The sequence below is a fragment of the Triturus cristatus genome, chromosome 9 (assembly GCF_964204655.1).
Source record: "Triturus cristatus chromosome 9, aTriCri1.1, whole genome shotgun sequence".
Lineage (NCBI taxonomy): Eukaryota > Metazoa > Chordata > Amphibia > Caudata > Salamandridae > Triturus > Triturus cristatus.
This window is the reverse complement of record NC_140592.1, coordinates 381,900,141-381,927,771: the sequence shown is the minus strand read 5'-3', so window position 1 is coordinate 381,927,771 and position 27,631 is coordinate 381,900,141. Positions and strand designations below refer to the sequence as shown.

General features: G+C 47.5%; 1 protein-coding gene across 2 annotated transcripts in view; it reads right to left on the bottom strand.

Moving 5' to 3' along the window:
• The window catches only part of LOC146798001 (uncharacterized), a 423,068-nt gene that overhangs the window by 40,194 nt on the left and 355,243 nt on the right, over window positions 1-27,631 (bottom strand). For both annotated transcript variants that reach the window (XM_085625231.1, XM_085625232.1), the window contains one exon: window positions 7,082-7,247. In XM_085625231.1, the coding sequence (XP_085481357.1) occupies window positions 7,082-7,247 (166 nt within the window). The remainder of the gene's footprint in view (window positions 1-7,081; window positions 7,248-27,631) is intronic.

Below are 27,631 nucleotides of genomic sequence, written 5' to 3'. Positions count from 1 at the left end.
ACGTAAAAGGGCCACGTGGGGAACTATGGCAGTAAAACAGGGACACACGAGACAGCGGTACAGGTATGGGCCGGAAGGTCACGAGCGACCTCCGCCCTTTTATTTATACTCTCTCTGGCCACGCCTGGCCAGAGAGTGATACATTGTGTGCGTTCTCTTCCGGGGCTGCTAGCTGTCCGACGAACAACTAGACCGTTACAGTGGACAAACTTATCTGAGTCACTGCGAGTTTAGAATTGCCTATTTTAAGTCCAGTGGAAGATTTTGCTTTCCATCTTAGAAAACACTGCTGAACTGAATTACACAAAACTTGGCATGAGATTAGAAGTCCTCTTACAGGAGGTTCTGTTATGGGTTTAATTTAATTTGATGGTGCATGTGAAGGTGGACAAGGGTTTAGAATTGCCTACTTTGTGATTGGTTCAGCGAAAATCATGCATTATGGATGGAGGTTAGATTTCTACTCTGCTAATTTAATCTCTCTTGTTTTCTTTGGTGGCCAGGTAGCACAGGCAGAAACAAAGTGCAGTTGGAAAAAAGCACCCAAGGCAAGCACTTGTTCTGATAGCCATGTGAGTCATTTCAAAGCCCACTGGTAATTTCCTCCTTTCAAAGCAGGGCTGCGATAATCTGTGAAAATGTTGCTCTTTTACTCCTTTACAAATGGTATTACATGTTTGATAATGAGCTTTCATGCAACCAATCAATGCATTCTGGGAGTTGTAGTATCTGTGTGCTTCAGTTGAACGAATGTACCTGGAACAATTTATCATCAAATCAAAGTCTAGGCTTGTATAAACGGTGTTTGGTGCACATGCAGTGATCATGAAAACCTAAGATTATGATATGTTCGCATTAATGGAAGGAAGGAATTTCACTGTTGCATATGTATGATTAAACCAAAGAGGCCAAGAACGGTACAGGCATGCAGAGAGATCTGCATGGCTAACCACAGGTATTGATTCAAAAGAGGAAAAGATGAGCACGTTTCACGCCTTTGGTAACATTCTTTGTAATGGATACAAATCTTTCTGTGAATTCCTTATCTTGAACCATCCCAACTGCAGCAGCAGATGGTGCTGTTGCAGGTTCAGTCCTATGTACATCAACAGACAAGCACAATCAACCACAGAGAACTAAAGGTGCCACTACAGCTCCGCTTTATTTGCCACAAATCCTACTGGGAGGGGCAGAAGGAAAGCGCAACAAAACAAAGTGAACATTGTGTTGTCCGAAAGAACATTACTGAAGAGTACACACTCTCATCATAGGAGAAAAAAGGGTTATGAAGAATCTTGGGGAAGGTTTGTAGTCGTGAGAAAGAATGTCACCAAACATAACTTGTCCTTTTAATGGAAACTCCTTTCCGTAGATTCCTAATATGTATTCACTCCCAAAGCAACGTCCCATAAGGAGGCATGTTAAAAGTATCCAATAATTATGCACATTGCAAGACTGAGAATCTGTATTGCAACTACTTCCTCAGCTTCACGCCCAGCAGTGAAAGAGGTCTCAATTACAAATGAATGGCTAATTGACAAATATTGATAACAGGAACGCCCCAAAGAAGAGGTGTTGAACCAGCCATCCACCAGTTAAGATTAACTCTAAAACATAAGGGGTCCGGCTGCCTTTTTCACCAGAAGGTTAAATTGTGTAAAGCACATAACTACCCAATGAGATACACACTGCTTGCTCCAGAAAATAAAAAGAACTGGTAAATGCAGAACTGGTTATCCACTCTCAAAGTCTGTGGCTTCTGTAAAGAAAAACTCGAGGCTCACCAAGGACCTTTGCTATGTAGAGGCTCTACTGCCTTCCATGATTAATGTGCAGGATAGAAAGAAGGAAGAAAACATTTCGGGGAAGCAGGAACGTCTGATAACACATTCAAAAGAAACAAGCACGCGCGCCTCGCTCAAGTAGGGAGGGGGAGTGCGGCCGAGAGCAGGCAGCGTTTCCCTTGCAGGAGCGAGCGCGATAATTACTAACAAATGGCGCCACTCGCTCCCGCAAGGGAATCGCCAGACGTGCAAGAGGAACCTGCCAAGGGGAAGAGCTGCCTGGAGGAGTACTGCCCCTTTTGTGTGTGTTGCTTTGCTAGGTGGACCTGCAGTTGCTGCTTCTGTCTGTGGGCAGTGAAAGGGACTGGACTTTTACTTTGCTGTATCTTTGACTCAAAGACTTCACCTGCCGCATCCTTGAACACTACTGTTGGGAGGTCTGACCTGCCTTGTGGTGGCAGTTCCAGTTCTGGGCCCTGGAAAGTTCTTCCTGCTGCAAAGACCTGCTTGAAGACGTAAAAATTGAGGTTTTGCCCTTCCAGCACCTGTTTTTCCGACGCAGCATCGCCGTGTGGGAGAAATTCACATGAACTGCTGCCATGCTGCCGGAGAAATTGAGACAGTGCCTACCAGCAGCCGGAAAAAACGCTGCACTTTGAGTTCAGCACACCGTGTGTCCGTGGTCTAAGACTCCTGCACTGACTCAGACGTAAGCCTTGCTGTGCGACTGTTAAGATAGACGCATCGTAGGACCACGGCTGCAGAAACCGATGCAGTGCCTTTTCGCTACCGCCTCAAGCTCCAGATTTCCATGCATCGCACCTGTGTGCCAAGTTTCTCCGACAGCACCTGGACACCAGAACTGTCCTGGAATCGATGCATCACTTGCCCCTACAGTCCGGATTCGATACATCACTTCTTCTGCATGCAGCAGGATTGTCACATCGCCTCCTGAAGGACTCCGGAACCGACGTATCACTGTGTTTTCCAATGCTTCCCTCCTCTGCAGCCGTTTGACACATTTGAGATATTTTGTGTAAAAATCACGCATCCATAGACTTCTATGGACAGAATTGCTTGAAACCTTTTAAAAGTCATATTTTGAAATGTGTATGTTGGAGTTTTGTCGTTTTGGTCTTGTTTGGTTTAGATAAAGATACTTTATTCTAAATTGGTGTGGTGTCCATTTGTAGTGTTGTTACTGTGTGTGTTATGTACAAATGCTTTACACACTGCCTCGGAGATAAGCCTGCCTGCTAGCGCCAAGCTACCAAGGTGGTGAGCAGGGGCTATCTAGGTGTGTAACTCCCTTATCCTGACGAGAAGGAAGGGTCCCTACTTTGACAGGGTGCCAATCACTGCCAACTAGAGAACCCCATTTCTAACAGAAAGCATCTCAAGGGCCATGAAGTAGAGAACTTCCTAAAGGTTTCTAAGTCCCAGACTGAAATGGTAGTGTTCTGATGAAAAACCCTTCTCCGTGCGGGATAAAACAAATTCAGTCCAATGCCGTGGAACAGTTGGTTGGATACTTTTCACGGTCTGGCCTCTTGAAGCTCTGGAGAAAAAGTTATTAACCATATGAGTGCACTTATAAGGCCCCAAGACCGGAGGAAAAGCACTTAGAGACTCTCAGGGTGTCAGGCAGAGAGCACCAGCAAAGTCCAGTCCAGGTTCAGTTGCTACTGGTCAGCTGGGATTCTTCACTAAATGTCCTCTTCAACTTTATGTTCCTGGAGCTACCAAAGGTATCTGCATTATGATCCTGGGAGATTTTTTTATCCTTTGATTTCAAGTGGAAAGGGCCAGCCTTCTCAAGTCCTCACAGAGTACATATGCCAAGTGCAACAGGCTCAGTCTGCTTGGTATCCTTTTGTAAGTCCAGTAGTTCGTTTAAGGAATGCTGGGCAAAGGTCCAGCTTTGTAGGGTTCATCAGCTTGTGAGTGGGGGGCACCCTAACCCACTCCTAGTTCCTCTCTGACCAGTGGAGTAAAGGTGCCCAGTCCATGATCTACCAACTATAGCATTAGTTCCTGTTTACTTTAATGCAAACAGGCTCAAAATAAAATGTGCCAAGACATTTTCAAGATGGCAAAAGTTCTTACCCGCACTTAACTTGGGCTGTGAGGGCTAGGCTCTGTAGTTGAGTGGACTGTGGTGATCCCAAAGACCACTCACAACTAACACCAAAGTCCAGTTTGAAGCAGGCTCTGTAACCACAACAAACACACGGGAAATAGGATGCCTACAGTCCCAACTGTGAATATTCTGTGGAGTTCAGAGGAGTCATCACTACCCACTCTGCTCAGTATATTGTTTACACCTGGGAGGCATTTCACACCTATTCCCGGGCTGGGCAAAGGCTGTGAGAAACTAGAGTTAACGCAAATTAGCCTGAGGAAATTCCGAGAGAGAAAAGGTAACTATCTATAAGTTACACTTCCTTAATGTTTATTAACAATCCAACTTGACCACTGAATTGAATTTTTTATAATTAAAAATAGTTATTTTTCTAGCTGGTCTCATTTACGAGATAAAGTATTAGAATTTTAATGTGTACTCTGATTTTCTACATAAAACAGCCAAGCCTCCCACAGTGAACATATCTTTTAGGGCCTGGTCACTGCAGGGATATGGCAACACTACGTTTGTACATGTCCCACTTTTAAATACCATGCACTCTATCTTGTGGACAACAAGGCCTACATAAGGGTGACTTAGCAATGTTTAAAAGAGAGGTTCTTATCTTTCAAAAAGGGTTATTTTAACTGATCGCAGTGCAGGCTTAAACTGCAACAGTCATGCTACAATGGTAGGCCTTTTTATTTTAATTTTTTTGCAGTTTTTTATAGTGTGAACTCGACTTTAAGGTATTGGAATGCTTTACATGAGCACCAGCTACATTACACAAGAACGCATTCGTTTTTTGTTTTTTTTGTAGGCACATGGAGATCAAGTGATTTGTCTAGAATTACAGCACATGGAACCGATGCAGAGACTCAAACCCGGTTCCCCAGTTCCAAAGTCAGCAGCTCTGGTTCTAACTCCACATCCTCTCCCCTAAGGCCTGAAGCTATGTTTTCCTTGTCACATTAGTGGATGGTACAATAAGGGCTGCAGTCCACAGGTAACATTTAACTTACCATGCCATGGGTGCAATTTCTACACCATATTCCGTTGCCTTATAGGAGAGTTAAATACGCCAATTAGTGATGATTAGCTAATTTCAGCATGTCTTAGGGGTTACAGCACGTATATTAGAAACTGTACAACAGCATCCCCAGTGTGCGGAGTCTTAAAACCAGCAATAAATAAAAGTTCAGAGAAAATGGGAGTGATAAAGCCAATAGGCATTTTCTCACAACAGCCGTCTGAGAAATGTACATTGGTGCATAAAGTTTACATCATGTATGACCCTAAAATGTCAGCTGCAAATTAGATCCTAATGGAATATGCATAAACTATAACAAAGATATGCATGAATGTTTCTTCCTAAATTATGGTTTGCTGTCCGTTTAAAGCCAACGGACACTACAGCTTCAAACGTCCATACTCCGACTAAATGGCATCTTGTACTGCTCTACATAATCTCTATCCCCACAAAAGCGGTCTTGAATAGCCATGTATGAACGGCAGGACTACTAGATTACAAGTAGCATGAAAATCTAACATCTACATGCAAGACACCTATTAGTAGTATGAGACCTCCCAATAACTTAAGTATACAAAACTATTCCCAAATATGAGGACCTGAGCAGGTTTTCAATAATCTGTGTGAAAATATTTCAAATTGCCTGGCCCACATGATAACATCATAACTAACTGCAACCCTTATACTTCACTAAAATCTGCGTCTCGTTGAGCAGCTTGTTGCCAGTCTGAGAAAAGAGCTTCAGGGTCTCTTCCAATGTAGTAGGCACCATATTAATACTAATATAGTAATTTTCTGCTCTGCAATTTCACATGCATAGAATAATGACACCACCCCGTGCCACTCTGTATTCTAGGCAAACATTCATTTTAAGCTCATGTGACATTAATACAATGCACAGCTCGTCTTTGTGAAAAAGCCTTCCTGGTGTGCTGTGTGGATGGCAATGATGTTTTCACTGGGTTTTTTTCTGTGCTGTGCATGTTGTGTGTGTAGAAAGCCTGCCATCCTCTGTGCAACCTACCTTAGCTCTATGGTAGAAAGGAGCCTGTATTACATCTTCTGAATGTATGAGTGTCCATTCTGTATGAGGTAAGCTTGCTTTGCTGATTGATACATGTGTTATAACTGTTCTTCATCGGAACAAAACTGGCAATGCAGTACCTTCTTACCCTATTCACTGTATGGTTGAGAAAAGCCAGCACTTTTTAAATCTTAGTTGTACTTGTTTTCTGTATGCAAGACAAGCTTGCACAGTGATTACGCTTGCTGGCCTGATTGACGTGTACAGTGTTTGTGCTTGGCGTTCTTTTACGCAACTCTAGTATTAAAAAAGGTTTCCCCGGAGCCTTGCAATAACGGTTCAATTAAACAGGTTCACAAAACATTCTGATTAAGAGTGGATACTTTTTTTGAACCACAAACATTACTCTAATTGCTCATTGGGATATCAACTTTTATGTAACCACACATGCAACAGCTCACTGCTAACCATCTACCCTTTCACCACTTAACTGGTCCCACCCTCACGCCTGAAGCCACAACTCTCAATTGAAGATTCTTCAACCACACTTGCCCTTACTCTTGTTAATACTAAAATCTCTGAAAGCGGTATGCCTACTCAGTCTTGAACAATGCTTTTTTCCTATCTCTGAAAGCAGCCCACTAAGCCATGAACACTGTATGCCATTTGCCACTTAAAGGCTGCTGGCTGACTCACCCTTGAACATCGCTGTCCCACTCTCCACACGGTTTTTTCCATGCACCTTCAAATCTCGCAGCCATTCAACCATGTACTCCATCTTTTATTGCATCTTAGAAGACTACCTAATTTTCTCATCCTTGCATCCCTCTTTCAGGCTACCTTGAACCCCTAAAACCAACTCACCCTTTCATGTGTCTTACCCATTCACCCTTGAACCATGCTGCCCCCTTCGAATCTATTCCACCAGCTACAAACCGAATCCCCGCTCGCCTTCTCATCCCTCAACTCCATTAGTCTAACAAATTAATACAGTTAGCCCTCCCTCCACCAGCCACTTGCCCCACGTGGTCTTGCCTGTTCACTTAATCATATACTCCTAAAATAAATTTAACCACAATCCCACCTAGGGTTTGACCTCTGAAGAGCACCTACCCTCTCACCTCTGAACTCGCTTGGACTCCTGTCGCTTGCTCCTTCTTCGTTTCGTGTTGGATTGCGGGTGTGCCACTGGCGTTGCTGGCAGGCTTGTGGCTCCAAAGGACTGCGCTAGAATTTTGGTAGGGTCAATCGGAGCGAGGGAGAACCTCTTTGTGGGGCTAGAGTAATCTGTACATGCAGTGAAATTAAAAGGAATAAGTCATTTTATACTAGAGAGATGAGTTAGTCGTCATTCAGTTGCAGTTTCTTCCATGTGACTCATTAGAGTGGTCTCACCCCAAAATAGATAGAGGCCAGAACAGATTTATTTGAAAACAGTACATCCTTTGCCTTCAAGGCATTATTTGGTGCTTGTGAAAGAAAAGAAAAAAACACTGATATATATATAGCACAACTATAGTGAAATGATGGATAAAACCATAATATGCTGGAAACGTCTCAGAAAAACATACGTTCCTGTAGATAGTGAGATCTTCAGCAAAAAAAAACCACAAGAATAATGTCTTGAAAATAAATTGAAAGCATGCAGCATTCCTCCTTAGGCATCTCCCCCAGTCTTTGAGACAATGGGAGTTTTAATAAATATCCAACTTGATCTTTCCGCGCAAACTCGGACATTACAAATCTCCTTCTGCATTCTGCATCCTGTATTAGTGGCCTCGCTGGGCATTCAACATTGATTTGCTCCTGCAAAAGTAGAATTTGGTGGTTTCCCTCAACATTTAACATTGGTTACCTCGGGTGTGGTTGAGGGCCAAAAATGGTAGAAACACACTGATGAGGCTCCATTCGGGTGGGGGGCGTGGCTAAGCCGGCAATGGAGTCCGACGGTGCTCGAGTACAGCACCGTCGCAAGCTCTCTTTCCTGGCTCTATAGACCCGGCAAAAGTCATCCGGCAGAGGTCGCAGACCTCCATGCGTGTCCCGGGATCCGACCCAAGGCTCCGACACGATGGCAAGCGGCAGCAGCCGTGAAGAACTGAGGCGCACTCCGCTGTCTTTGGAGCCGCCCAGCGGACAACCGCGGCCTCGGGTGAGGCAAACCACGCGACGTCGGGGACTGGCTCCACCCCCTGGGCCCAGACTAATGGTGCAGCTTTCTCTGAGGGCATCGGCTGTCTCTGCTGAGACCGAGGTGCATAACAGCCATGATTTTCAGGCGTTGGCGAGCGTGACTGAGGCAGCGTAGCCCAGGTGTGGTGGCTCTCCCTCCCCCCGAGAATACGTCCAAATCACCGGCGTACAGACCTGAGGTGCAGCCCGCGATTTCTGAAGTCTTTTTTTTGGGGAGCCTCCTCCATGTCAGTTAGCCAACGCACTAACGGCCCCTGACGGCAAAAGGACAGTACTTTGGTGAGTGGAAACTGCGGAAACTATGTCTGGTACGGTGCTGAGGGGATGCTAAAACGAGGACATGTGGAGCAACTGAAAGTCAGAAGCGCAGCCCCATATCCCCGGAGACTCGCCATGTGAGGAGTGTGCCACATGTTGAGAATCTGAGGGGAGCGGATGGTGAGCCTCCCTTCCACATCTCAACCGCGAGGCCGACCCCGCTGAACATTTCAGTGACAGTCTACACACAACTACGGTGGTACTCTACCTGGCCCCCAGTGACAGACGCTAATATCTCATGTCGCGTGGAGAACGCACGAAGCTCGGCATCGGGGGCACAGCAGCCCCACCCCCGCAGACCCCGGGCCCAGACAGACAAAATGGCGGGTGCGGACTCAGTGGATCCGATGTCGCACAAACTAGATGCAGTGCTGGTGGCAGTCGAAAAACTTGGGGAAACCATGAACCAGATCCGTACCTCTCTGGAGGGTAAAATAGACAAGGCGGCAGTTGATCTTACCCTGCTCCGCGCAGACCACCGAAAGCTCGCAGACCGCACCACCACTGCCGAGGGGGTCATCGCTGATGTCTCCCCACAAGTGACCACAGCGGAGAAACAAATACAGGGCCTGCTTGATGGAGTGGGATTTCTGGAGGAAAGGGCTGAAGATGCAGAGGGCCGTGCCTGCTGCAATAACATACGCGTAGTGGGCCTACCAGAGGGGACGGAGGGAAGAGATGGGGTGGCCTACACTGAACAGTGGCTTCGCACGCTACTGCCCGGGGAAACCCTCTCTCTCTATTTCGTTGTTGAGCGGGCGCACAGGGCACCTGCCAGACCCCCCCCCCATGGGGCTCCAACCCGCGGCCGCTCTTAATCCGCCTGTTGAATTACAGGGACAGAGACGCTGTGCTTCAGGGAACCAGGAAGTTACGGGAGGTGCAAGTAGACAACCACAAAGTCATGTTTTTCCCGGACTATATGATGCAGGTCCAGAGCCAACAACACTCATACATGTCAGTGAAACGGAGACTTCAACAATATGACCTCAAGTACTCGCTGCTGTTACCGGCCAAGTTGAGGGAGAATGCGAATGGAAAGACTAATTTTTTCACTACCTCGGAGGGTGCGGAAGAATGGCTCGATACTTACGGCTCTTCCGGGAGTGGGGCCCCCACTGCCGGATGGAGAGAGTTGGCCCCAGTAGCCTCCCTGCACCATCGCCGCAGGAGGGTGGAAGAAACCGCAGTCCTTGGCCTCTCAGACTCTCGGCCCAGCCCCGGAACAGATCCTCAACGGCCAGCTCCAGGCCATGCAGGCAGTGGCAGACATCAGCAGGACACATGAAGAAGAGACTAATTTGGGGATGTATGTCGTTACAACGCACACTTTTACAACGCATGCACTTACAACGCATTTTTTACAACGCACAATCCATTACAACGCATGACATTACAACGCATGACACTACAATGCATTTTTAAAAACTACCTTTACAACGCATTCCTTTACAACGCATACTACCATTACAACGCATACCATTACAACGCATAATATTAAATTGCATTTAAGGTAAGTATTAGATAGTATAGGGGTAAAAATAACTTTTCTAACTCCAGGGGGTGCAACAGTAGGGTAAGTGTTGGATAGTATAGGGGTAAAAATTACTATTCTAACTCCAGGGGGTGCAACAGTAGGGAAAGTGTTGGATAGTATAGGGGTTAAAATTACTATTCTAACTCCAGGGGGTGCAACAGTAGGGTAAGTGTTGGATAGTATAGGGGTAAAAATTACTATTCTAACTCCAGCGGGTGCAACAGTAGGGAAAGTGTTGGATAGTATAGGGGTTAAAATTACTATTCTAACTCCAGGGGGTGCAACAGTAGGGTAAGTGTTGGATAGTATAGGGGTTAAAATTACTATTCTAACTCCAGGGGGTGCAACAGTAGGGTAAGTGTTGGATAGTATAGGGGTAAAAATTACTATTCTAACTCCAGGGGGTGCAACAGTAGGGTAAGTGTTGGATAGTATAGGGGTAAAAATTACTATTCTAACTCCAGGGGGTGCAACAGTAGGGTAAGTGTTGGATAGTATAGGGGTAACAATTACTATTCTAACTCCAGGGGGTGCAACAGTAGGGTAAGTGTTGGATAGTATAGGGGTAAAAATTACTATTCTAACTCCAGGGGGTGCAACAGTAGGGTAAGTGTTGGATAGTATAGGGGTAAAAATTACTATTCTAACTCCAGCGGGTGCAACAGTAGGGAAAGTGTTGGATAGTATAGGGGTTAAAATTACTATTCTAACTCCAGGGGGTGCAACAGTAGGGTAAGTGTTGGATAGTATAGGGGTTAAAATTACTATTCTAACTCCAGGGGGTGCAACAGTAGGGTAAGTGTTGGATAGTATAGGGGTAAAAATTACTATTCTAACTCCAGGGGGTGCAACAGTAGGGTAAGTGTTGGATAGTATAGGGGTAAAAATTACTATTCTAACTCCAGGGGGTGCAACAGTAGGGTAAGTGTTGGATAGTATAGGGGTAACAATTACTATTCTAACTCCAGGGGGTGCAACAGTAGGGTAAGTGTTGGATAGTATAGGGGTAAAAATTACTATTCTAACTCCAGGGGGTGCAACAGTAGGGTAAGTGTTGGATAGTATAGGGGTAAAAATTACTATTCTAACTCCAGGGGGTGCAACAGTAGGGTAAGTGTTGGATAGTATAGGGGTAAAAATTACTATTCTAACTCCAGGGGGTGCAACAGTAGGGTAAGTGTTGGATAGTATAGGGGTAAAAATTACTATTCTAACTCCAGGGGGTGCAACAGTAGGGTAAGTGTTGGATAGTATAGGGGTAAAAATTACTATTCTAACTCCAGGGGGTGCAACAGTAGGGAAAGTGTTGGATAGTGTAGTTTAATATTATGCGTTGTAATGGTATGCGTTGTAATGGTAGTATGCGTTGTAATGGAATGCGTTGTAAAGGTAGTTTTTAAAAATGCGTTGTAGTGTCATGCGTTGTAATGTCATGCGTTGTAATGGATTGTGCATTGTAAAAAATGCGTTGTAAGTGTAGTGCGTTGTAAAAGTTGCGTTGTAAAGGTTGTTCCCCCTAATTTGGCCTCCGGCCAGCAAGGACCGCCTAGTGATGATGACCTCTCGGACAGTTTTCTTGCTTCACAGGACTCCTGTGATCTGCCCTGATCCCCCCCGCAAACCTCCAATGACATTGTATAAACTCCAGACTCTCTCCTGCCTTTCTTTCGAGTACTCCGCCAACCTGGTAGTAGATGGTGTTACCAGACACGCAAGTATAATGGACCTTGCACTTAAATTGCATTTTGTATTCCCTAGCTTCTGTTGCCGGGATTGTACTGTGGTATTGGTGCTTTGTCTGCAGGTGGGGGGCTGGGGTCATGCCCATAGACAAGATTCGGAACACCTGGGCGGGATGCCCTTGTGACCCCCTCCCTCAAGGGAACATAGACTATGACATTAAGGAAACGACCCTCTCAAACGCGCGCTTGGCCAGTGCAAGGGGTAGCTGCAGGAGACACATCCCCAACTACTGACGCATCAAATTTTGCGGTGCATGCTAGTCCTCCACAGACATTAGTTGTATGCTACTTTTGCTTCATGTTTGGGTGGTTGCCTGTTGCATACTCTCCCTTTTGGTATTTTTCATTACATATAGTTGACTGTTTTTTATGCCATCGCTTATACACTAAGGTATGCCTACCGCGATGCTGGCTCACACGGGGGTGTAGACTCTACACTTACCTTTGCGCACGCTGCACTGGCTCCTCCCATCCCTCGGCCTGGCAAGGCCTTATGCACTACTGACTCATGTGATATGGCGCCCGTAAGGATAGGAACCTGGAATGTGCGTGGTATGTGTAACCTGTCACGCTGCTATCTCATTTACTCATACCTGAAGCACCACCACATACAAATAGCACTCTTCCAGGAGACACACTTGCACAAACCAGAAGTAGCACACTTACACAGACGCTGGAGGGAACAGTTATAAGCTACGAGCTACTCGGCATACGCGCAAGGGGTTTTGATATGGGTGAAACCAGGGACTCCCTTCCGGGTGGTGGACTCCTTCATAGACACAGCGGGCAGGTATGTCATAGTTAAGGGTGTCCTGGATGGTAGGCCGGTGATTCTTGCATCACTATATGCACCAAACACTGAGCAGGCAGCCTATCTAGAACTGCTCTCCTGCAAACTGGCCACTTGGCATGATGTCCCGATATTAGGCGGCGACTATAATAGTGTACTAGACGTCTCGTTGGATCGCTCCGTCCTTTCCTCCCCTGCCTGGCACAGCCACGCACACTGCCATGAAAGGGTTAAATAACTGGTCTACGCAATGGCACTTGTCAGATGCTTGGCGACACAGAATCCCGCAAGATAGAGTGTATTCCTATTACTCGGGGGGGGGGGGGGTGCATGGCCTCCATGTACGCCTTGACCATTTTATGGTGTCCAATAATCTTTTACCCTGTATCTCTGGATCACACTATATGGGGCGGACGCACTCAGATCATAAACCGCATGTGGTGGAGCTGGAGTGGGAGGGAGAGGTGCCGCCGAACCCTGTCCGGCGCCTCCAGCCGGATGTTCTGCTGGATGCGCCCTTCAGAAACTTATAGGCTACCACTGTTGCACAATATTTTGATGAGAATGCAGGCACAGCCTCGTCACCACTGCTGGAGTGGGACGCTCTTAAGGTAGTTGTGAGGGGGCATTGTTTAGGGATGCAGGCGGCATAAGAGTGCAGCTGGAGAAAGAACTCACCATTTTAGAAAAGAGGCTGTCATCCAGCGAGCAGAAGGCAACTTACGCCACAAGCGTCACAGGGAAGAATATGCTCGGCTATTAGAGCGGTTGCGCTGTCTTAATTATGCTGCGCATTTGGCGCTGACGCATCACATGGGGGACAAAGCGGGGAAACTGCTCAGGCAGCTTATTTGCCAGGATGAGTCGTCGACACCTGTGGCTTCAGTGCGCACGGCGCAAGGGGGTGTAGCATACACACAGTGGGATATACATGGTGAGTTTGTGGCACATTATCGGGATCTCTACAAATCCTGCACGCGGATCACACCCACGGAGCTGCAACTCTCTCTTGAGGAAATAGCACTGCTGCATCCTACACACACCCAAAAAGCGGAGCTGAATGACCCTCTCCTCTCGGAGGAAGTCCGGGACTGCATATTTTCTCTGTCCAACGGGAAATCGGCAGGGCCTGGTGGGCTGCCGACTGAATTTTACAAGGCCTATGCACATATACTGGTACCGCAGCTGTTGAAAGTCTATGAGACAGCGATGGATGAGTCTACACTTACCGGCACACAGAACGAAGCCCTGTTGATGTCGCTCCTCAAACCCGACAAGAACCCTGAATCCTTAGGCTATAGCACTTCTTAACACGGACTACAAGATCTTTGCATCGATACTCGCTAAGCGTCTCTCGCCTTTAGTAAAAATGCTGGTGCACCCTGACCAGGACGGTTTCGTTCCCGCCAGGAATACCTCACTCAACATCCGCAGGTTCTTCTGGGTGCAGCACTATGCGTTACACAGATGGCCCCGTTCTGGATGCCTCGTGCTGGACCCGGAAAAGGCATTTGATTCTTTGAATGGCCCTATCTAGCGGCAGTCCTCCGTAAATACGACTTGGGAGACCACCATATGAGCATGGTTCAGTTGCTATGCCAACAACCCATTGTTCGGGTTAGGACCAGCAGGCTCATCACAGACCCCATTCGAGTAAGGCGGGGGACGCGCCAGGGCTGCCCCCTATCCCAGTTACTCTTTTCCCTAGCCATGGAACGGTTAGCGATGCTGCTCCGCGTTGATAGTGAAGCGTGGGGAATCCAGTTGGGAGATGGGATGCACGCCGTTTCTCCGTATGCCGATTATTTGATATTGTATGTCCGTGACATTATCGACATCCTCACGTCCATAGCAGATACACTTAGGGCCTTTGAGGAGGTGTTGGGTCTTCGGGTTAGCTGGGCTAAGTCGGGGGTTTATCCCTTCAGCGAGGGCACGGTGGAAATAGACGTTCTTCTCAGTGGCTCTCTTCGCCTGTGCTACTCCACCACATTTTGCTACCTTGGCGTCTTCATATACCGGACGCCCGATTATTTATTGGAAGGTAATTTAACTAGAGCAATTTCGACTGTTGGGGCCCAGGTACAGTTCTGGAAGTCCCTCCCACTAAATGTTGTAAGCCGCATCACCCTGATCAAGAGGATTTTCCTTCCAAAATTGCTATATTATTTTTCGAATCTCCCAATCTATGTCCCGACCTAGATTTTCCTTGAACTGGAATGTATGTTCCATGACCTAATCTGGAACAAAGGCAGGCCCCAGGTTGCTTTGTGGAAACTATATGCCCCCGCCAGTCAGGGTGGATTAGCAGTCCCTAATATGTACTATATAGCAGCTCAGTTACAATGGGTGACAAAGTGGTTAAGTGGCAAGAGTCTGGAAGATACGGCGGCCCTGCAATGGCCCTGGACCCAATCCCAGCCTTATCATCTTTTCCATCCAGTCGCTAAGTCCCCACGGCCATCCCAATTACATTTAGAACTGGTGCATAAGTGCTATAGAAGGAGCCTGCACCTTACTCGTACCGTAATTCCATATGCTCCGATACTGCCGCTCTTGGGGACACCCAGAGGGAGGGCGGGTACATCCGAGGAGGCTCTTATGCATTGGCATGCAGTAGGCATAGACACCCTGGGCGACTTATGTACGGATGATGCACTACTTACTTTTGAGGCACTGGTGGGAGACAGTGGCTTGCCGGTAGGGCAATTTTTTTGCATACCTCCCCAATAAGGACCCTTTCGGCCTCCTGGGGGGGATCTGAGGACTGAGCCGCCAACACATCTGCTACTACAGTACTTACTTGTAATGGGTGCGGGATCGCATATAGTGCATTGGCTAGTGGCAGCTCTACTCCCACATACACTGAAACCGATACGAAGTCTCCGCATGAGCTGGGAAACGGACAGGGGCCAACCTTGGACGGAAAAGGAATGCAGCGCTGTCCTGGCCAGCTCTTCGTATATACAGAGAAACTCCAAATTCAAACTAATACGAACATACATTACACAGAGCGCGTACCTTTCATCCGATAAACAGATATTTCAACATTGCCACCTCGTTGTGCCCACGCTGCCAGCAACTTAATGCGAGCCTGCTCCAAATGCTATGGTCCTGCACCTCCTTACAACTTTATTGGCAAGAAGTCGGCATTGGCACTTGCGCTCTGTACAGACACGTCCCTGCCACATACATGGGAAGTCTGCATACTGGGGCTCTATGCCCGGTCCAAGAGGAACAAAGTCACGTCACGATTTCGAGACCTGGGGTTGATAGTAGTGAAGCGATTAATCACAAAGAGGTGGAAACACAATGCCCCCCGAGAGGCAGCCAGTTGGGAAAGATCAGTCACGATATGGATGCAGGCAGAGAGTACAACACTACACAGGGAGGAAACAGCGGGGCTCCGTAAATATCCCATAGCACAGTCCTGGGACACCATACTCCCGTCTTTACGAGTGTATTAGACGGGGATGGCGTCGGTACCCCACCCGCCAATGTATAATCCAACCACTGAAAGTCCCAAGTCATGAGACGTGAGATAACCATAGTCAGCACTGCGACCTCTGATGCAGCGCACCTTCAGCCAGAGTCCGCCGCTGGGAGTCTCCCTTAGCCCCTGACCAATCGATTGGATGGCAGCGCTTTCCGAAACCTTCAGGAGTATTAGTGCCACCCTGGCGAGCCACCATAATGGCATGTAAATGATACACATTTGCGTGCCCTGTAATGCTATACACATTTTCTTTGTTCTTATTCGATGGCAGTTTCATTGATTTTGTTATTGGTTTTGCAGTTCAGATAACACATGTCTTATTGGCCCATTCTTTTCTTATCGCTCTGCACAAGTTCCCAGTGACGTATGGAAATCGATATGCATTTATACCTCCCACATGCGCTAATGCTATACACCCCGTGAAAAACCGTCTGGTTTACGTAGCCATGTTTACATTTACACAGGCGTTATTAACTGCAGGTTGGGAACCGAAATGCAACAGTATGAACAGCAAGTAGCATGCACCATTTAATAAGCATAAGCCGCCTGTAGTGACAAGTATGCATTGCCATGTATTGTATTTATATTTGTGTAACACGTCACAGCTATGTCCAGTATTATTTAAATGTCGATTTGCATATGCAGTATAAGTAAAAAAGTGGTTATGCCACTCTAAAAAAAAAAAAAGAAAAAAGAAAAGGAACTTTGGTAAATTATGTCTAAGTAAATGAGAGAAATCAACAAATGTGAAAAAGAGGGGGAGGACCTTTTGTCCAAACCACAAAACGCAATACTCATAACTTCTGTCCAACAATATTTTATCTGTTTTAAGAAGAATAGTGTATATTTATCATATTACATGTATTTTCATACACACAGATTCTCTTGACTTACACTTAAGACTACAAAGTGCACATACATTGAAATATTTACGTGTCACAAAAACGTTCCACAGAATACATAAACATACATTACATAGAAAAATTATATTTGAACAGTGCGAAGAGAAAGGAAAAAAGAATATCAGCCCAGTATGAGATTACTCTAGTAATTAATTTGATATCCTGGGTGATCAGCTACACTTGTCATTAAAGCGTCGACGTTTCAGTTTCAATTGGGCTAACTACAGCCACTCCCATTTTTCCTTAATATTATACAGGAATGTTTACCTGAATTACCCGGGAAGAATATACATGGCACATGAGTAGGATTGCAGTGCCCTTCAGAAATCCCATAAAGGTGAGCAGGGACACTCTGTCTCTCCACTTCTTATAATTGCTATCCAAACCACATAATGTATCCAAGACGCCCACTTCATTTTGTTTTCCCTTAATAGGCAACACACAGATTTTTGCAGCTAGTCCCGAGGAAGACCCTATCACGACGGTTTAATTATCGCGTTCATTTAGGGGTCGAAACGTCGACGCTTTCATGACAAGTGTAGCTGATCACCCAGGATATCAAATTAATTACTAGAGTAATCTCACACTGGGCTGATATTCTTTTTTCCTTTCTTTTCGCACTGTGTTCAAATATAATTTTTCTATGTAATATATGTTTATGTATTCTGTGGAACGTTTTTGTGACATGTAAATATTTCAATGTATGTGCACTTTGTAGTCTTAAGTGTAAGTCAAAAGAGATTCTGTGTGTATGAAAATACATGTAAAATGATAAATATACACTATTCTTCTTAAAACAGATAAAATATTGTTGGACACCAGTTATGAGTATTGCGTTTTGTGGTTTGGACAAAAGGTCCTCCCCCTCTTTCTCATTTGTTGATTGCTCTCATTTACTTAAAGAGACATCATTTACCAAAGTTCCTTTGATTTTTTTTATAGTGGCAGCACCACTTTTTTTTTTACTTATACTGTTAAATCCCCAGGTTCTGCACTAGACTGGACTACCCCATTGCTTTATATCGATTTGCATATGCAGGCATGACGCCTCAGATAATCCCGGATTGTTCCAAGATTTAAGAAAAACAATAAAGATATTTAAACAAAAAATAAAAATGAGGCTCCATTTGGGTGTCAATTCACCCTTACTTGTTCTGCTAAGTTACATGAATCCAGCCACACTCTAACATAAGTCTTGCGGTCTTTCTAGGACCCATTTTAGCCACCTTTCTGGGCCGTGACCCATGAAGCCTCAGTGGAGCTGGGGACTTGGTGCTGTGAAGCAGGATGGAACGTAACTTGTGGGCCAAGTGCCTTAAGCATGCACCCTAAGTTTGTTGGTTGGCGCTGTGAGTTCAGTGACTGGACCTCTATCCACCACCTCCACTGTGGGCTGTGGTGGAATGACGTCCACTAGAGTGAAGGCAGTCAAAGAACCAGACTTGCATGGTGACTATGGCCTACATTAAATGGTGACGTGGCTATATTAATTAAACACCCAAGGAGTGAGAGCCACTAGAGTGTAGAGGCAGACTACCAACTTGAACCACAAGAGTGAAGAGAGGCTACCAAGTTGTTGCTCAACATTCTGACAGAAGCAGCCATAGACCGGGGCAGTTGAGACAGCCCCATTTAAAGCCCGATTCGAATGTTGAAAAGTAGCTGCGTGTCCCATGGGGCCAGATATCTTACCAGTGACTTGTGCACTCTCTCTCATCCCCCCCCCCGAACCCGATTTTACATTGGGCAGAACCTAAAAGGAAGCTCCTTTAGAGACACTTAGATATGGGGATTTAAGGCCACAGAGACCCTCTTAAGGCTCATGGAGTGACTCCCCTCTGATTGGGCTGCTAGCAGTGGCGATCTGGTCTGATTTCTCTAAGAGGTGGCACACTCTACACAAGAAGGTGACTTGGGCCAGCAGACCAAAACAACAGTAATGGGGGTCGAGTAGGAGGGGGCAAGGATCAATGAAAGATCGCACACCACTGATTCCCTATGCACATTCAAGAAGACACCATATTTTAGAGGGATTAACAGCAAGATGGCTCGTCTTCTGGTACCCTGGTCTTTTGACCTGCCAGCTGAGTCTTGTCACTTGGGACTGGAAAGTTTGGCCTCCTCCTTCATACCCCCCCCATACTCCCCATCCCATGATTGCTTTTGCTTCCTTTCAACCAGGCTCTGTGTTGAGGGAGGGTGTGTGTGTGTTGAGGAGGAGGGCTTAACTGGCAATCTGGTACACAAAATTCTGTGAGGGTCAGATGGTCCTGGGGGCCTATGATGATGATGAGACGGTTGTGTTCCACCTTGTGGCAAGAAAATGACCTGTGCCCATAGTTTTGAGACCAGTAATAGAACCCTTGGCATAGTGAGGTAGGTGCTTGCTGCAAGTCTTATGAATGAACTCATCCACCACTTGTCTTCAATACCACATTAGGTATATCCCAGTGATCAACTGGAAATTGTCAGTGTAAGGAAATGCCGTGTAAGGAAATGCCTTGTTTTGCATAATCACTCCCAAATTTTTGGACTGATGCTGCTGGTTTTTCGACTCTGAAGGTGCACAAAGGCCTGCTAACCAGACCTCAGTGCCATTGCTCTGACTCTTAAAAGATATACGTCGGATTGGTTCACCTACAATTAGCATAATTAAAGTTACTTAGATGTCCCTAGTATGGTAAGAGGGGTACCTAGGGCCCATAAGTTAAAGTGTCTCTTGTGGACTGCAGCACTAATTTTGCCACCATGAGTTTGGCAAAACAAAGTGCGACTACCAGCCCGCCATTGCAGGCTGGCAGAGTAGCTTTCAACTGCTAACTCTGCTTAGCCATTTAAAATAATGCCCAAGCCCAAACCTTCCTTTTTAATATTTATAAGTCACACCTGATGCAGGCCTAGTGAGCCCTAAAGGCAAGGTGTATTATATTAAAATGTTGGACACGCAGTTCTTAACTTCACATGTCCCGACAGTAAAAATCCCACAATGTATTTTTTACTGTGGAAAGGCTAGCAGCCCCATTGGCAAGCACAGGGTAACGCGCGGATAACTATGCAGTGCTAACTTCTGAATGGGTATACTAAACATACTTCAAGACGATGACGGTAAATGGAAACGTGCACCGTTGGTAGTCCAAATAAATGTCTAGTATCTGTAAAGAAAGTTAAAGTGTTTATTTTTTCTCTTCTTATATCCAAATTATAACAACATCCAGCCAACTAGTTTCGTTTAAATTAAATTTAGAACATCAGGGCTGAAATCCACATGGAAAAAGACAAAAAGCACGAATCAAACATGTATACACATATAAAACACAACATAAAACTACTAAATATGGTTATATTTATATATGTGCTTGGTATAGCAATGTTAGCCGTTACTTAATGTTTGTCTGCAGTAGTAGTTTCTTGCAAATAGATGTATTTGCTTTCTGTTTTATAGTTTGAATGGTGTGTTATGTCAGCATCAGATATATACGAGTGCCATTTCATACTTTGTCGTCAAGTTATTTTATCATTGTGTCAAGACTGTATATTAGTAGTTTTATGCTGTGCACTCTGGGATAGCTAAATGCCACACTTCACAGGAAGCCATCACTAGGCGAGTCGGTAGCCCATTAGCTAGTAGTCACAGCATCCTCTGAGGGAACAAACTGGGCATAAAAATGACACCTTTGGCACCCAGACCTCAGATCATGCTTGTATTGAAGAGAGGGGTGAAGGACTGCGCTGCTGTTCCCTTGACCCAGCAAAGAGATTGTGGACTGCACCTGATGTCCCTCTGGCTAGCAAAGAGATGACTGAGTCTGTGGTGCCCTGCTTGAGGAAAAGTGATCCTGAGCTTTAGACAGAAAATTTGACTCCAAGAGTAAGTTGGCTGACTTCCAGTTACAGGGCCACAAAATCTAAAGAAGCCTACCTTCCTTGGTGAGTTTGCAGACAAGAAGATCAAGAAAGATCGTGAGAATATGTGACACAGTAAGAAATGAAAGATGCGCAGAACCCACAAACAAATCTTGACTGAGGCTAAGAACCTATTGGTCACATCTCAGAGTCCGGCATGAGAACATGGTGACAAGGAGGGGAAACGGCTTTATGGTTTTAAAATAATTAAAACCCACAGTTGATGACAGTGGGGGGAGCTGAAAGGCTCCTGGTGGTTTTCCAAGATGGTTCTACATTCAGGATACCACCAGATCCTTCTCGCACTGGAGTTATGATATGTGACCACTTTCTCCACTCATCTGGGACTACGCCGATACAGTGCCTCAATTTCAGCAATTCCAGCGCAGGTCTCCCAGAACATTATCAGAGGGGTATTGGCAGGCCTGACTGGCGTCCAGAACGTCAGCGATGACATCTTGGTCCATGCCCCCACCTTGGAAGAACATCTCCATCGACTGCGGTCCGTGTTTTAGCAACTTCAAAGCTGCAACCTCAATCTACACAAAGAGAAATGTGAGTTGAGGAGATATGCTTCTTTGGATACCAGGTCTCTGCAAAAGGAATCACACCTGACCCAGCCAAGGTTTGCGACATCCAAAACGCATCAGCCCCCTCCACTGTTAAAGGAGTAAGAAGTTTCTTGGGAATGGTCACATATTGTGGACGTTTTATGAAAAACATGACCCAGCTCACCGTGCCACTGCAGAAACTTACTAAGGCATCTACTCCATGGCAACTGGGTCCAAAGCAAGAAAATCATCCCAGGACACAAAACAAGCTCTGTCCGCTGACACCACTCTCGCTTATTTTGATCCCTGCAAAGATAATCAAGCTGTCAGAGGATGCAAGCCCTACAGGTCTGGGGGCAGTCCTGTCCCAGAAGCTGCCTTGTGGAGAGTGGGCTCCCATTGTTTTTGCCAGCCATGCACTGACTCCCACTGAGTAAAGGTACTGCCACATCGAGAAGGATTATCGCTTTCCATTGGGGCTGCAGACATTTCCACATCTATCTCTATGGGCAACCATTTGTGATCAACACCAACCACAAGCCTCTTCTACCACTTTTCAAGGATTCTGTGTCCAAGCCTCCACCGAGGACTGAGAAATGGACTCTACAACTCCAAGAGTATCGCTTCTCCATGGGATACCGACCTGGGTCTTACAACCCGGCGATCTAAGTCTCAAGGCACGCCCAGCCTGCCACCTCCTACCCCCTCCCAGAAGAGCAAGAGGTAGAAGAAGCTGAGAAGTATGTGAGAGTCATGGTAGAGATCACACCTGCTTCCCATCTAGTTGGCTACACATGCTGATGTCTGCCTCCAACAAGTTATAACAGCCACCCAGTAAGGACGGTGGGACCCATTCATGGCAACACTGCCCCAGAAGACAGTGGTGGCCCAAAACATGCTCAAATCAGTATGCCACGTGAAGGAAGAGCTCACCGTCTCAGCTGATGTATGTGTGCTCCACAGACCTCACCTGGTGGTGCCGGCCAACCTGACCCAATGGATGGTAGACCTTGCACACATGTTACACCAAGCGGTCGTCCAGACCAAGCAGGCTAAGAAGTAAGGTGTGGTACCCCGAACTTGATGAGAGGGTCGAAAGAACAGTTAAACAGTGCAGCCTCTGCCTAGCCACCGATGGAGGGGACCCTCCTCCGCCCATCATCACCGATCAATCTCCCGACCGCCCCAGGTAATGTGCCTGTGCAGACTTTGAAAGCTTTCCAGATGGCAACCATCTCCTCGTTATTGTGGATGACTATTCTCTCTACCCAGAGGAGGAAAATGTCCGGACCACCTTACCTGAGGATACCATCCCAAAACTAGAAAAAGTGATGGCAACCCACGGCCTCTTCCGAGAACTGAGCATGGACAATGGGCCACTGTTTAATGGCCAGGAGCTGGTGAGCTACCTCGTGTACAGAGGGACCAAACACTACCGGATTAACCACCATTGGCCTCAGGCCAACGGTGAGGTTGATCGGATCATGCGAACCATGACAAAAACTATCCGCATTACACAGGCCGAGCAGCAGTGCATCAAGAAAGCCATCTACAGATTTTTGAAAGACTATCGGCTGATGCCCCACACAACCACCGAGGTGGCCCCAAGTACTCTATTTTGGAAGAAAGGTCACCGGCACCACCCCACATAACCCTCTGTGGGAGCAATTCCCGGTGCAAGAGAACCAAGACCAAAATTGTCACGAGGAACAAAACTGCCAGGCTTCACTGCGCAGAAGATCGCAAACCTCCAAGATCTCCGTCGGAGATTGGGTGCTCGTAAAGGATCGACACCCAGGGAGCAAGTACCGGCTTCCCTCAGAACTGAATTCTTGGAAGTTATCAAAAGTCAGCGAAACCATGAAAAACACCTGTTGAAGGCGAGAGACGGTCACAAAAAATGCATCCCACTTCAAACTGTTCAGAGGAAACCCAGGGGCCCACCTGAGCTGGGGGATCAGGACATGCTGGAGTCACAAGATGACCATGAGGGAGATGACCTAATACCCACTCCACATCTCCCTGAGAGGCTTTCTGCCCCCCCCCACCGTCCTGCACGGAGGGAGAACCTGCCCTATCAGCTGCACGGCCCCCTGCACTGAGAGGGCCCACACTGGGACGGAGTTGCCTGGGTCCGAGCGGGGTCTCCCGAGGTGCCAGCTCCGGCAAAACCCAACACCATCTCAACCGTTCCAGGACTTCATGATGGACTGATCGAGAGGTGGCAGTTGGCCAGCGTGAGCAGAGAAGCAAACTTTCTGTATCTTTTTGGACGCCACACATTCAAATGAACCAGAGGCAAAGCTCCCGGCAGTTCGTGAGCACATGTAACAGGCTGTGGCCATAGGCCAGGAACAATCGGAAAAAACAGTTTCATTTTCTATTAAATATAAAACACACTCAAGGCAATGAGAGTCCGAAATAGCAGCGTGCCCTTCCCAGGACGGGGAGCAACGTACAGTGTCCAAAGCAGTTCTTGTCTGGAAGCGGTAATGGGGGGCAACGGGAAGACAAAGCATGGAACACACCTCACACCATCCCGCAGAATGCGTGGCTAGGGGGACAAAGCCATATCGACCTCTAATGGCAGAGGCGGGGTGCAGATACGTCCACGATATAAATTCCATGGACCCCATACCTTAGTCCATTTCCCTGGCTTGCCTCTCGCCACATACACCGTCTTTTCCCTAAACATACACCAGTCCATATTCTCCTTCCATACCTCGATCGTGGGCGGCCTCGGGGAGCCCCACAGCTGTGCAATGTTACGCTTAGCCACCATGTACCCCAAAGTCACCCACTGCGTCTGTGCCGCATTATAATCATTCGGTTCCCAGACATTCAAACACCTCCTAGCCTCTGGCAACAGAGCGACGTGCGTGACCTCCTCCATTACGGTGTGGATACCATTCCAGAATCGCACAACCTCCGAACACTCCCATAAGATATGAAGAAAGGTACCTGGCAGGCCACATCCACGCTTACACAGTTCATCCATCGAGTAACCCATACGCAGCAGACCGGGCCCCGTGACATACACTCTATGAAGGATTTTCAGCTGTACGAATCGTAAGCGGGCCGGGATCACCACCTCTTTCGGGGAGGCCACCGCCGAAACCCAGTCCTCATCGTCCAGTTCCAAGCCATCGCCCGTCCATGCCTCCCGCAGACGGAGCAGCAAGTCCGCGCGATCATTAATGAGTTTCTTATAAATCAGAGAAATAGTGCTGTCGGGCACGTAGCCATCCAACACTCTATCCTCCAGTGGGGAGTACTCAGGGATAGCAGCAACGTCCGGAAAAACCGAACACAGCGCATGGTAAACTTGCGCATACCGGAAGTACTCTCTATCATTTAATTTATGTTCAGTTTTAAGCATTTCAAACGTTTTGAAAGACCCCTTCGCCCAAAGATCACCCACCTTACATATACCATTCATATCCCATTTCTCAAAGCCCTTCGATCTCCACAAACAGCCCAGCCGCCCGGAGGCATACAACGACGTCGCCCGAGTCAAGCGATCCCTCCACCCCATTGCAGCATTCGCCGCGTGCCACACACGTACCGCAACCTGCGTGGGTCCTGTCAACCGCGTGTCCGGGGTCACCGAGTACAGCGCCCTATTATAATCCCCACCCGGGAGCAGAAATGTATCCATCTCGAAGGCCGGATTCAAGGCAGGACCGTATATCCCGTGGTTCACCACCGCCAACTGAGATGCCCAATAGTATCGTTTATTATCGGGGAGGGCGACCCCCCCATCGTACCAAGGGAGCGTCAACTTGGCGAGCAATCCGCGGCCGCCCGTCCCAAAACAGTTGGCGCTGAAGACCCTCCACCTCCCGGAAATAACGGGCCGGCACGACATCTAGAGTATTTTGCAAAGCATACAAGAAGCGAGGTAGCGACATCATTTTAAACAATGCCGCCCGTCAGAGCGGCGAGAGCGTAAGTCGTCGCCACCTCGCGACGTCGGCCTTTAATCGCTGGAGGGGAGGGAGAAGGTTTCGCTCATAGCGGACCGCGGGATCCAGAGAGATAAAGATTCCCAAATATTTGAACCCCAGTGTAGCAATCTGGATGGGGCAATCCCGTGGTAGGAGGGGGGGCCTCGCCCGAGAGGACGTAAACACATGACTTGGCCCAGTTGATGACCAGGCCAGAGTTGCAACCAAAGGAATTCAGTACGTCCACCAATACAATTAGCGACTGTCGGGGAGAGGTGAGATACAGAAGGATGTCATCCGCGTAAAGGGAGACACGGTCTTCAAACTCCGGCGTCCATCTAATGCCTCGCAGCGACGGCTCCCAACGCAACCAGGCGGCGAGAGGCTCCAAAGAAAGTGCAAAAAGAAGGGGTGACAACGGACATCCCTGCCGCGTACCTCTCCCCAGTGCGAAGGGAGCCGACACCCTACCATTCACCACCACCTGAGCCAGTGGGTCAGCATATAATAATTTTACCCAACCAATAAACTCAGGGCCGAACCCAAATTTCGCCAACACGGCCCAAATATACGGCCACTCCAAAGTGTCGAACGCCATAGTGGCATCTAAAGATGCCAAGATGGCCGGCTCACGTATAAACTCCGCTCTAGCAAGCACGCCATGCAGCCGCCTCAAATTCAGAGCGGTATTCCGATGGGGTATGAAACCGGACTGATCCTGATGAATCAAGTCGCCCACGACCCGATTAGCCAATACCTTAGCCAGAATTTTGGGGTCTGCGTTCAACAGCGAAATGGGCCGATAGGAGGCGCAGCGATCTCGCGGCTTCCCCTCTTTGTGTATCACAACTATGTTGGCGAGGCGTTGGTCAGGGGGGAGGAAGCCCGCCGCACGTGCCGCGAAAAACATGTCCCGAAGATACGGCGCTATCTTATCGGGACGCAACTTATATAGTTCGATGGGAAGACCATTAGGACCCACAGCCTTACCCGATGCGATCGCGCGAGTGGCCAGAGCGATCTCATCTGACGACAACTTCGCCTCCATCAATACTGCATCAGCCTCTGATACGGTTGGCAATGCAATATCTCTAAGCAACAGATGAGAATCCTCCTCCGAACGCACAGAAACCGGAGAGTATACCTCGCGGAAATAATCCGCGAAGCAGTCAACGATCTCCACCGGGTCAGTCACACGCACTCCATCCATTCTCTCCACAACGGGCACCACCCTGCTCGCTCTCTCCTTCTTATCCAACCAAGCAATCAACTTTCCGGCCTTATCCCCCACATCATACAGTCGTCCTTGCTGCTCTCTACTCATCCCTTTAGCGGCTTCCGTGACTAGCGCTCTATAATCGGATTGTTTGAGGCTGTAAACGTGCAATTTCTCATCAGTAACTCCCCGTTCCAAGTCCTCCTCCATTTCAGCTATTTCAGTTTCCAGGCGAACCACCTCTGCTCTCTCGCACCTCTTAGCATGGGAGATAAGGGACAAGGCCTGCCCCCTGATCACCACTTTATAAGCCTCCCATAGGGAGACGGCCGACGACACAGACCCCACATTATCATTGAAGTAGCGATCAGTGGACTTGACCAGTTCCACGCGGATCTTAGGGTTACGTATATACCAAGGGCTAACGGGTGCTACTCTCCCCTCTGCCCCAGGGACAACCTTCAGTTGCAACCATATAGGGGAATGGTCAGAAATACCACGGGCTAAATGACGCACCTCCCCAATCATACCAGCTTGGATCACCGGCATAAGCATATAATCAAGTCTCGAGAGACTCCCATGGGCCCCCGAGTGAAAGGTATATTGCGCCTGTCCCGGGTGCATCAATCTCCAGCAATCTACAAGTCCCAAGGTGTCCAAAAAGCCACCCAACCAGGCCTGAGCCCTAGGGAGATCCCTGGGGGGGGTGACGGTCCTCCAACCCGGAGACAACAGCATTAAAGTCACCCCCCCAACACCAGAACCCCCCCAGGGAGTCCCAGGACCAAACGCCCCAGATCAGCAAATGTAGCCGTCTGTAACCCCGGAGGCACATACACAGCAACGAGCGAAACAGTCCTACCCTCCCATCTCCCACCAGTGCCACATAGTGCCCCCTATCATCGTGAAGCACCTCGTCCACCTCCAATGGGAGAGAGGCCCTAACCAAAATGCCCACTCCCCTAGAGCCAGAAGTGAAACCAGAGTGAGCGGCAAGGCGATAGCCCCTCCTATTTAGGGCATGGAAGGAGTTCCCAATCAAATGTGTCTCCTGCAGGAAAACAATGTCGGGCGAA